We start from the raw sequence: 12,072 nt of genomic DNA on the forward strand, positions 1-12,072 counted from the left end.
TGTATCACACAGTATTTCATCGATACCTTATTTATTTTTATGTTTAAGTAACTTTAACGTAATATAGGTATCAAAGTTTTAATAAATAAAAGACTGGAATAATTAATCTTACTAATAATTAACCTAGAATCTTGATTGTTATTTGATGTCAGAAGAAACTGTTTTTTTTAGATTTTTTAATTATGTTGCATTGTTACTATTTCAGAGTTACTTAAGAGGATTAAATATGGTTTTTTACTAAGCCCTAATTATATGGAACTACACATACTGCCACAAAATATTAAATTTATATCAACGTACACTATAGTATTTAGCACATACAGTTAAATGCAAATATTGTTTTCCGCTGTAAATGGTTGTAAGTATCCTGTACAACATTTATGTAAGGTAACACTACAGTCTAGAATGTTGTATGAACAAAATCTCAAAAACTACAACTATTGAACAAAAAAATCGTAGGCAAACATTGAAAGCACTTTAAAATATATGTGTATGCAAAATTTGAAAAGAATATATTGAAGCAAGACTATTTGACGCGAGTGTCAATCTTTAAAACGCTGTAGTGTAAAATTACAATTTTGAAGATACAACAACTTACGTGGGAGGTATCGGTCTGTGCGCGTACTTGGGAGGTTGTTTTTTTTCAATAAAGATGATCAGAAAGCGTGCTACATCCTCTCTCAAAGTTAAGTGGGCAAATTGCTTACTTAAGAAATGCACTGACGCAAACTATAATTATAAGAGAGTGGCGCGCCAAAATGCGAGTGTTCGGAGGCTCAAAATCGTTAACAACATAAAAATTCAGAATGCCTCGTTAGTTCACTTGAACCTGATCGTTTGTACATGTACATGTTGGACATTGAAAAAGGCGCCTGACCGACTAGCCTTATGAAATCTCCGCTCATATTTCCTTGCTCCGTAAGCTTCACTTACCAGCAGCAATAGTCTTGATGACATCCTCGGGGTGTTCCTGAAAGACCTTGAACTCAGGGTCGGTGGTGTCCGACAGCATGTTGGCGACATCAGAGCGGCTGCGGGGGGCGGGGTACGAGTGGATGACCCGGAGACGAGCCACGCTGCTGTCTATAATCCTCCCTGTTACTTCTGTCAAGTTCGTTCGCTGGTACCTGGAAGAGGAATCAGGACGTGGATCAAAGCTCATTATGTGCCTAGCCTTTAAACGACGCCTTGTTCAGGCGCAGAACGCCTTCAAGAAATTTAATAGCAATTGCTCTCTGTCGTAATATTAGCATGTTGTACGCAGGCACTCGTTGAACTTATGAAATTAATTGTCATCGAGCACTTGACACATTACCGTTTCTGTTTTTCTGGTTTTTCTTCTTGTCTGTATTCTGTGTACACAGCGTATTAAATAAATAAATAGTACAAAATGTATAGCAAAAACTCACTTGTTACAATGCACCAGAGGCTCCTTGTCATACTTCTGTATGTTCAGCTGTGACCTGTCTCCCTTCAGGTCCGGAGAGACTTCCACGTTGTAGATCTGTCTGTCACCCCAGGAGTTCGTCCAGATCATGTTCACGGAGAACCCGTTGCCGATGCCCAGACCCTCGTCGCGAAGAATCTGTTCTATTTCGCCGAAGTTCTTGGCTCTCAGCATGGCACGGGTGATGAATGTCCTTGCTGTAATTAGAGTATATCTGATAGTTAATGCTATCTGCCGGAGAAAGGCTACTTATAAGTTGCTAAGTAGGTATACCTACTTGCCAAAAGTTATAATTTATCTGGTAAGACCTGATTGATCCCTACTAGGCTACCAGAGACTTTATCAGTACCTAACCAATTATAAGGCCGAAACTGGTCATTATTATAAGGTTTTTAAGGATTTTGATGTTCCTTGACGGTAATGTAGCCAAGTTTTTTGTCATAATCAGTATCATTATCGACTTAAAATCGATCGGCAAGTATGATTTTTGAAAGCAAATTGGCACTGTCTGCTAAGCAAGTAGGCCAAAAGTACATTCTCTGTGCGTTTGAGTGACGCATACCTACTTGTGGAATCTTGCTTTACCAGTAAACTTAATACGACTTACGTGTGTTTCCATGCTTGAGGATCAATGGGCTGAGGGTGTTGATGGAGAAGACCAGCCCGTTCTCGTTGTAGCCCATGGTGTACCCTGGCATCTGTCCAGCGTAGCAGAGTGATGCGAACCTCTCCTCTACTGCCTGGTTAAGTTACGTTACGATTAGAGGTGAGTGAAGCTTTAGTGAAAATACTGAGGTATCTGGGCTTTGCGAGCACGTATGTATTTGTCGGTGAAACGACGGAGTGAGCTTAATTATATCGGTGTATGTCCCCCATACTCCATCGTGAAAATCGTCGCAGTGGTTTCACAAGCTAAATTCCATAGTCCTAACAGGCTTTAAGGTTAAGTGGAAAATGTAAGTTAACAGCAGGCAGATAGTCACTTTCGCATGTTTATTGATATTACTGATTGAAGTAAAAAACAATAAAGAAAGATAGTTCATGATTTGTCCGCGATTTCTTCATCCCGCAAGCCTACGAGTCCGAGCCTTTTAATGTTCATTCTACATATTAAAGTTACTATCAAATAAAGAAAGTGTACACTTACTCCAGCTTTTACATCTTCGGGAGCCGGCGTGATGTGTGCCACCATGATGTAGAAGTGATTCAGAGTCTCACTGAAGGCGTCTTCAGTGTGGCCCAGTAATGTCTGAAATATTAAGTTTTTTTTTTCAAGTCGATTCAGTAGTTTCGAAGCCTTTAGAATACAAACAAAAAATGTTTCCTCTTTACTACATTATTTACTAATATTAGTATAGATACGAGACTGCCTCGTTGATCTAGTGGTCGCAAGCGAGGCTGTTGTGCACGAGGTCGCAGGTTGGATTCCTGGGTCGGGCCGAAATCGCTTTGTGGGTTTAAGAAACTTTCACAAAGCAGCCCTTAGTCTGGAAGTTCACCCGTATGACGGAGAGCACGTAAATGTCGGTCCTGCGCCTGATTTCTCTTCGGCCGTGTCGGATTGCCGTCCCGTCGGGCTATGAGAGTGGAGGAATAGTGAGTGCACTTGAGTCTGCGCAGCTGGCTGATCTCCTTATATGAGAAAAGCCGCCGTGACCGAAATCCTTTGGACGCCATTATAGGTGAGGTTGTAAAACTCACAGCATGAGGGTTTTTGAAAGCGATGGAGCTGCAGCCCCCGGTGTCGTTGCGCGGGATGTGGTTGTCGTTCACGTTGCCGATCAGATCGTCCATCTGCAGCAGGAACAGCTGCAAGAAGGAGAAGACCATCAGTTACATTTGTACTTATGAAGGTAGAACCAGGTGGAGGGTAATACCCTAAGTGAAAACTTAAGGTAAGATGCTTCTATTTTGAGAGAGCTAAGGAGTTATGATTGGGTCCTTGTGCCTGGCAGCACCAGTAGCTTAAAGGTTCTTTTTACCCACTCAGAATTATTTGTGTTAGCACACGCGTCATATTAACTGGACTATAAAGTGGAATGGAGGGCCTGAAGGGGCATCATTCTTAAATGTGATTAAATAAATTTCTTTCGGTATAATTGTACTTCTTTGAATTGAAGATCTACTCACTGGTGCAGAAAATAGAACAAGCTAGTTATAGTAGAAGAAACATTAGTGCAGAAAAGTTTTTTTCCTGTTCCACCAATAGAACAGAAAAAAATACTTAATAATGAGATATTAACACTTACCTGATGGAAAGGCACTCCAGCGCCATCAGCGACTCCCTGAATCTCCTTCACATAGTAGGGGAACTTCTTCTTCATGTTGGCCAAGGTCTTGTCATAAGCAATCCTGCCAGGGTCCGTCTTGTACTCCTTCTCGAAGTCCCTTAAATTCTCGTACGTGGCGAGGAAACTCTTGATGATGGATGCGAAGTTGCGGCCCTGGGAACGAAGGTTTCAGTGAAGGTAGGGATACAGTCTTATGACTTATGCCTAGATACGTGTTAAACTGGAAATCATATTGGAAGGAGAATGGCAGGCATACCATAGCTAGTAGTGTCATTAATTGTTTTAATAGTTTATATTGATAGTTTGTTACCATGCATTTACCTAATGGATTTTCATGAAACTTTCTGTAATGTAGTGCTAGCTTATAATATTACTGGGCTAGATGTAGAAAGATTAGTTTTCAGAGAACAGCTACGGTTACGATACAAATCTTTATAAAATTTGTATCAGCTCAATCAGGGACTACGATGAGAGCAGGATGAATAGATACTCACGACATCATATCCAACTTCATAGTGGTTTCCCTGCACGAAGATGACAGGCACAGCCTGGCGCCTGCCCAGCTTCTTTTCACATGATACTCCTGGAACAATTGAATATCAATTAAGCTTGGAATGAATACGTAATAGTCACGGGAGATACACTCTTGGATGCTCAAGTTACTTTAGAAGTGGGCAGTCCACTATGCTCTGCTAAGTACGTATGTATGATATTCCTGCTAACTTAGAATTTTAGTAAGTCTTGGTTTACATGTAATGCCAAAGTATTCTTCATGTCCTTAATTTATTTGATATTTGTTTTGATTACCATTTCGATCAACAATGTGGATCGAAGGATTACCATCTAATCCATTTGCAATCAAAAAAACTTTAATGATTTCAGTATTTCAAACAGTAAACAATTTGAGCTAAAAGTAAATAGTTTATTAATAGATGTATTATTTACAGGTATAACGAACGTAAACAAACTTTTTGTAGGTCGGTTACGGGCAGTCAGTTAGAGGTTGTCAGGTTGTTAAACCCTTAAATAACTTCTAATGAGGCCTTCTTCTAAAGTCTTCCAGATTCTATTGTATGGTACACATCATTATTAATATTGTAAAGGTTGCTTAGATAACGCTTTCTAAAAGTATTATTGTTAAAGTGAATTTATTTGCTTGTAATGATTACAGACTGAATCTAATAATACGGTTTGAATCTGTAGACGGTGATAGACTATTTTTAAAGGAGGCAGGGTCCCCTTTGGTTGTGGGAAAAACTGTTGGGTACAACCAGATTCTATCTGCCTATATAACTCTAAATACCTACATATTCTTAGGTGTATAATATAAGATTAATTGTCATACTTAGTAATTAGACTATCACATAATACGTTAAGGTGAGTAGCGTTAATTAATATATCAGAGCAATATTGGATTGCATAATTTAGCGTAATTAATTACCGCAGGAGCATTGAAACAACTGAAGCGATTGTTAGTAATAATTGGTAAAAGCTAATTAGTGTAAGTTGCGGAGCCCTAGTGGTTAAAGCACCAGCTTCTCAAGTAGGGACGGTTCGATTCCTTCTTGATTCTTGAGGGATCTTGATTCTGAAATCACCAATACGTCTTGAGCAAGCGTGGTGCTTAAAGCTCATTCCTTTTCTGTATGAGAAGAGGCCGCAGCACGCACGTTGAGCATTAAAATGGCGTATATAATTATGATAACTAATATAATTTACGAGTGTGCGAAGACCAGTATTCGTTGATAATATTTCCGTCATTCGGAAGGCACTACAAACTGTAGGTCCCGGCCGACATAAAACATCTTTGGCAGTCGTTACGGGTAGCAGAAGCTAGTGAGTCTGATATCCAGTCTTAACTGGGGCTATTGGGTTGCCCGTGTAAATGGGTTGAGGAGGTCAGATAGGAAGTCGCTCCTTGTAAAACTCCGGTACTCAGCTGCATGCGGTTAGACTGGAGGCCGACCCCAACATAGTTGGCAAAAGGTTAGTCAGATGATGAATTTTGATAGTATTTGAGAACGATTTTCAACTTGCCATTTTAAAAGAAGTCTTACTGTACTATTCTTGTGTTGTAATCAATGTTCATGGTATAAGCGTAGTAATTAAAAAGATCAATTAATTAACGTGATAAGGCAGTAACACCGCTCACGTTTACATGATTCATTTCGAATATAAAGTGTTTCTATAATAAATATATTTAACATCCTTAGAACCAAGATCAATACAACGTAAACGTCAGTTTAACAACTGTTTACTATAAATTGTGTATTCTACACAGTCTTATATTGATTACAGTAGGCTCATCCTACTAATATTATAAAACTTTATATGTATGTTAGCATAGGTGTTTGTATCTCTTTCACGCAAAGTTTGCGGGATATATTTTAATGATTTTACGTTAAAAATCATAGTAAACAGTTGTGTAGGTTGTCGGTGAACCTGGGCCTAAGTATTAGGTATGGACTGCTCGTTAAAACAAAACAAACAGGATATTTATATTTTTTTTAATTATTTAAATAGTTCTACATAGGTTTCTTTGTAATTCAGAACAGACTATAAAGTCGGTTCTTTGTATTTATCTATTCTAAAAATCTATACTAATATTATAAAGCTGAAGAGTTTGTTTATCTCAGGAACTAGTGGATCGATTTGAAAAAATATTTCAATGTTGGAAAACTACACTCTTCCCGAGTAACATAGGCTATATTTTATCCTGGTACGGGCAGTAGTTCCCACGGGTCGCGGGTGAAACCGCGGGAAATCGGCTAGTAATTTATAGATCGGAGTTAAGTTTTGTCACTGGGTACCACAGTGGACGTGGAATATCTAAGTGGGTCAGGGCTAAATCTTTGGTATGTTGGCTTTGTGCCACAGACTGAACACTATTTTTGGAGCTATTGTGCATTATTGACATAGCTGAGTCATTTATTTATTGTCTTTCGGTAGGCTGCAGAGCATATCTCGAAGGTGCTGAAATAAACTCTGACGAACGCTAAAGATGTCCAAATACCACTGATATCCACCAAATAATCATGCTTTCCGAAACATGGATGAACGGATGAACTCGTCACGACAAGATGGTGACCCATCTACGGACTGACCGCACTTAGCGTTGCTTGACGCCATGATAAATCGATCGGGCTTTGACTTAGCGAATTCTTGTTACGATAGTACCAAGAATGGTTTAGCAAAAATATTTCTTATATTGAAGGTCTCGGTCAAATGGTCGGCGCTATTGTATGTAATGTCTTTGCCAAGGTCGTTATAACAATTCAATAAAAACTACCAGTATATGTTGATCCATAAGTATAGAGGCATTGTTGTACTTTCAATGCGTTTAACTTTAGATACACTTGTTCATGGAGATCTAGATTAAATGGACATGAGGTTGTTAGCTAACTGGCAGATTTTATGGTCTTAGAAACAATATTCAATAGTCTATCTATATCTATACTAAAAAATAAAAACTCTGGTACTCAACTGCATCCGGTTAGATCGAACATTTGGGATTTCAATTCAATATAGTTGGGAAAAGGCTAGGGAGATGATGATTAGTTGCTGCTAATATTTCCATTGGCCTGTTACATAGACGCACTGTATTTTACTAGGCTAACGAGGATAAGAAGCTTTCAATTTTTTTGCTCTAGGCACCCTCTGTTTATCTTACGTGCTCTCACTCCAAAACTACTGAACCGATTTAGTTAATATTTGGTACGCAGGTAGTCTAAAGCCTGAGGAAGGACATAGGCTATTATTTATCCGCGTGCAGTAAGTATTTCCGTCGGAAAATGGGCGGAACCGCCGGGAACAGCTAGTTGAACATACGTCATCATCATCCTCTGAGCCTTTTTTCCAACTATGTTGGGGTCGGCTTCCAGTCTAACCGGATTCAGCCGAGTACCAGTGCTTTACAAGAAGCGACTGCCTATCTGACCTCTTCAACCCAGTTACCCGTGCAACCCAATACACCTTGGTTAGACTGACTAGTTGAACATATGTACGTAAATGTAACAAATGGACTGTTAGGAACATTATTCAACCTTGCAAATAACTATACCTAGCTAATCTGTATTCTGTTATTGTTTATATACAACGTTGACACTAATTAAATAAACGAGTTGACAATAACGCAAATATTCTAACTATTGGACCGATATTAAGATTAATCTTTGAATAACCTTAAACGCGTTACATAAAATTAATTATAGACTTGCGTAAGATAATTATATATTTTCAATCGATTCCAATGTTTGTAGCTCGGAGATACAGTATTATGACAGTTAAATGCATTAATCTAATTATTGGTTAAGTTATCGAATTTATATAAATTAACTTGGCTTATTGTCTTTTTCTTTTAATTCAACGAAAATCAATTTTAAAAAAATCGCAAATTAACATTATCTTCTTGAAGTTACTTCTGAGAAGCTGATAAAAGAGTATGGGAGAAGAGAACATGCTGCGCCCAATCTATACATATAATAAATCTGTAGAAAAGTAATTTTTGTACATTGAAGAAATTGACAAAAAAAATAGCCAGCATGTTAAAGAATAACTAACAGAACCCATTTCCATCATTTTTGTAATTTTTGTCTGTTTGTCTGTTTGTTCGTTCGGGATTCACGTAAAATCTACGAATTAAATGCAGACAATGCTTATATACAAAAATTCTACGTAACTTGGAGTATTACTTAGTTTTTGTTTCATCGAAATCGATTCACTTTATCAAAAGATATGATAAATTTTGTGAATTCAAGATGTAAAATATTACGACACGCAATCTATTTGTCAAAACTGTACATTTGAACGTTGAACTTATATTAGTTGATCGGCCTATTATTAATCTTTACACAGAAAATCACACCTTTATAAGTAACTTCGGAAGAAAAAAAAATATGAAAATTTTGTTTAGCCAAGGTTAAAGAAGCTCCATCTGTGCTTAATCTGTGGTAAATAAAATACATCAAATTAGTCAAAGGAGCGAGATGGTAAATGACAATATTACCATACATTATTTATAGAGGATTATTATTTCAACAGATGGAGTTGTGTATTTTCCGTAATTCACCATATTTTAACACGTGCTGTAATTTTTCGATAGACATTGCAATAGTGTTTGTCAGTTTGCCGTGCCACATCAAAATCCAACTATAATTATTACCTTGATGAAAAGAAAATTAATAGTTCTGAGCCAAATTTAAAACGGTGCCATCTAAATTATTTTTTGAACATTATGTCAAAAATGATGACTTTAGTGGAACAATTAATTATCGTTTAAAGTTACAGATGGAGTTCATATCAGGATTTTTTCATAAACATAGTTTAGCTTATCTTCCACTAATGTGCTAAAACAAATTACTTTGAGTGAGTAGTATTAAGTAGACCTTAATTATTTTTTCTGATGCAAAATATGTAAACTTAATCCTAGAAGAAATGAGGATCTATCTCTCGCAAGCGCTGCTAAGCGTGAGGTAGGTAATGTAGGATTCTGTAGCTTTAAAAACAAGAACAGATACAAATGCAGATAAGAAATGGGAGCTTTCTCTATTTAATACCACACACACGTAAAATGCTTTATGCGTCTGAAAACGTACAAATTACGCGCCGCATACCAGAGACATGCTTACTTTCAACTTCTGATTGCAAGTACACTGTTCACGATTACGAACAGTCTCAGTACGACCCGAGCCAAGTCTAAAAAAATACCTTTTATATAAAACTACGTTTGATGTCATTTAATCACAAATCTAAAGACAGAATTGTTCTCTGTTGCAAATCCTATGCACCTATATCCTATCCTAATCCAGAATGCATTGCAGGTGTGCATAGCACAAAAACCAATGGTATCCTATTCGAGAAGTCAAAAGAGTTGATCTGCCAACGTCGCCATCAGAATTACATTCATCGTTGAATGAGGTGAATAAATTTTCAGAAACCACAATAACAGTAGGAGCCAAAGCGTATTATCGCTTCATAGAGCTCTGATTGGCCCCAGGTGACCAAGTCAGGTCTGATTTGTTCGTTCATCAGATCTTTGAAAGTGTTTCGGTGGATACTTACTGTCGTCCTGTTTACGTGTGACACAGAATATACGTCCTCCGCAAGAGCGAAATTTTCCCGGTGTGCGGTAGTGACGCACAGTATACAACACTTATGTTTCTTTTGATTTGCTGGCTCCACCAAGAAATGACAAATTGCGAGCGCACATTTTTAAAATCTTGGCAAAACTGCAGGTTTCAAGTACGAACACATGAAGTGGACTCTCACAGATACGTACATTTTGCCTATTCGTGAACTAATGCAAACATTTCGGTGGAGTCCCGGCTTAGGCCACCACATTAGGCGTGCGCGATCCTCGGGCGTGTGAGTAGCGCGGGCGCCGCGCGTGCGTCGCGAGCGCGTTGCATGAGCGTCGCGTTTTGCTGCCCTGCGGCGTTTCCAGGGCGCTCGCGGCGCGCACGCGCCGCTCTCCTTGACGTTTAACTGCTAAGGCGTTTAGCGAGCGGCGGGGATAGCGGACGAAGGTTTAAATACGCAACTTGAGCGCCGCGTGCTCGCCGCGAGCGCGTCGTTTGCACTCTTCACACATGCCGCAGGGCAGCAAAACGCGACGTTCACGCAGCGCGCTCGCGACGCCCGCGCTACTCACACGCCCGAGGATCACGCACGCCTAATGTGGGGTCAGCCTTACCATAGTGAGTAAGTGAAACTATCCTACCCTATGCGCCTGCTGATGATGATGACTCATTTTGTCATCCATCCAGCTATTCCCCAACTATGTTGGTGTTGGCTTCCAGTCACCGAATCTGTTTGAGTACCAATATTTTGCTTGGAGCGACTACCTATCTACCTATCTTCAGTCCAGTCAACTACACAAGACGATATCCATGGTAAGACTGACAGACTTTCTGGCTTCTGATTAGTCGCAGCAGCTGCAGAAAATTTACAAATGACAGCTTTGTCAGACTCAAAGCATATAGACGTAGATTATAGCTGTTTCCTGTGAAAATTACTTACGCACCATACGTAATAATTTTCCAAATTGGCTGATTAGATCCAGAGATATTCACAACGTCACAAAATTTACTTCTTTCGTTTAGATAAATGGTCACATCCACAACACAATCTTGATCAATGAATCTATGCTACTGCTAAGTCATCATCCTCCGAGCCTTTTTCCCAATCATGTTGGGGTCGGCTTCCAGTCTAACCGGATTCAGCTGAGTACCAGTGCTTTACAAGAAGCGACTGCCTATCTGACCTCCTCAACCCAGTTACCCGGGCAACCCGATACCCCTTGGTTAGACTGGTGTCAGACTTACTGGCTTCTGACTACCCGTAACGACTGCCAATGATGTTCAATGACACCTATAACATCTATGCTACTGCTAAGTGCTAATCCTAATTATACTGTCACGTGAAAGAATGCACCTACGGGATAAGTAGTATTTTGACTATTCTATATTGCCCACGCAGACGAAGTTGCGGGCAACAGCTAGTACCAAATAAACTTGGAATATGGACAGCAGGATGATGATGATAATGACAAGGCCGCATTAATCTCGGGTGACAAAGGACATATTTTATGAGGGTTGGAGACAGTAGTTCTCATGGGATGCGGGTGCAACCGCGACATGTAGCGAGAGGTTTATAAATATAGGGCCCAAGTGCGTAGAGAAAACAAACCGGCCAAGTGCGAGTCGGACTCGCGCAAGAGAGCAAAAATGAGCAAAAAAATCACGTTTGTTGTATGGGAGTATGGGAGGCCCCCAAAATATTTTTTATTCTAGTTTTCAGTATTTGTTGTTATAGCGGAAACAGAAATACATCATCTGTGAAAATTTCAACTCTCTAACTATCACGGTTCATGCTATACATCCTGGTGACAGACGGACGGACGGACGGACGGACAGAGGAGCGAAAACAATAGGGTCCCGTGTTACCCTTTGGGTACGGAACCCTAAAAAGCATGGCGATAAAGTACTAGAGATCAATCAATTTGCCTTAAAAATATTCAACAGTAAATAGGTACTTGGGATTCTCGCGAAGCAGGTAAATAAGTAAATTAGCACATTTTGCCTTTGTACTCCTGTCACGCAAGCTGTACTGGTTTAAATGGCATACCTCACTGTCGGTTATGACTATTATTAGATATTCTAATTTATCACTTGTACCTAGGTACAGTAAACTGCACATCAGTGGTAACTGTCATGCACCTTAACTCAATAGTAATAAGTACGATTTTCCTATAAATCTATTACTACTGACCCGAAGTTGACTGTACAAATACTTAAATATTAATGTATAAAGGAAACGGTTCTTTTTTTTCGAAAT

General features: G+C 39.2%; 1 protein-coding gene across 2 annotated transcripts in view; it reads right to left on the bottom strand.

Annotated features, from left to right (window-relative positions):
* Positions 1-12,072, bottom strand: part of T (tan) — a 50,964-nt gene that overhangs the window by 4,894 nt on the left and 33,998 nt on the right. For both annotated transcript variants that reach the window (XM_021339046.3, XM_021339037.3), the window contains exons 2-8: positions 4,233-4,321; positions 3,697-3,891; positions 3,149-3,256; positions 2,595-2,696; positions 2,055-2,187; positions 1,410-1,644; positions 934-1,127 (exon numbers count right to left, since the gene is read on the bottom strand). In XM_021339046.3, the coding sequence (XP_021194721.1) occupies positions 934-1,127; positions 1,410-1,644; positions 2,055-2,187; positions 2,595-2,696; positions 3,149-3,256; positions 3,697-3,891; positions 4,233-4,321 (1,056 nt within the window). The remainder of the gene's footprint in view (positions 1-933; positions 1,128-1,409; positions 1,645-2,054; positions 2,188-2,594; positions 2,697-3,148; positions 3,257-3,696; positions 3,892-4,232; positions 4,322-12,072) is intronic.

The sequence above is a fragment of the Helicoverpa armigera genome, chromosome 1 (assembly GCF_030705265.1).
Source record: "Helicoverpa armigera isolate CAAS_96S chromosome 1, ASM3070526v1, whole genome shotgun sequence".
Classification (NCBI taxonomy): Eukaryota; Metazoa; Arthropoda; class Insecta; order Lepidoptera; family Noctuidae; genus Helicoverpa; species Helicoverpa armigera.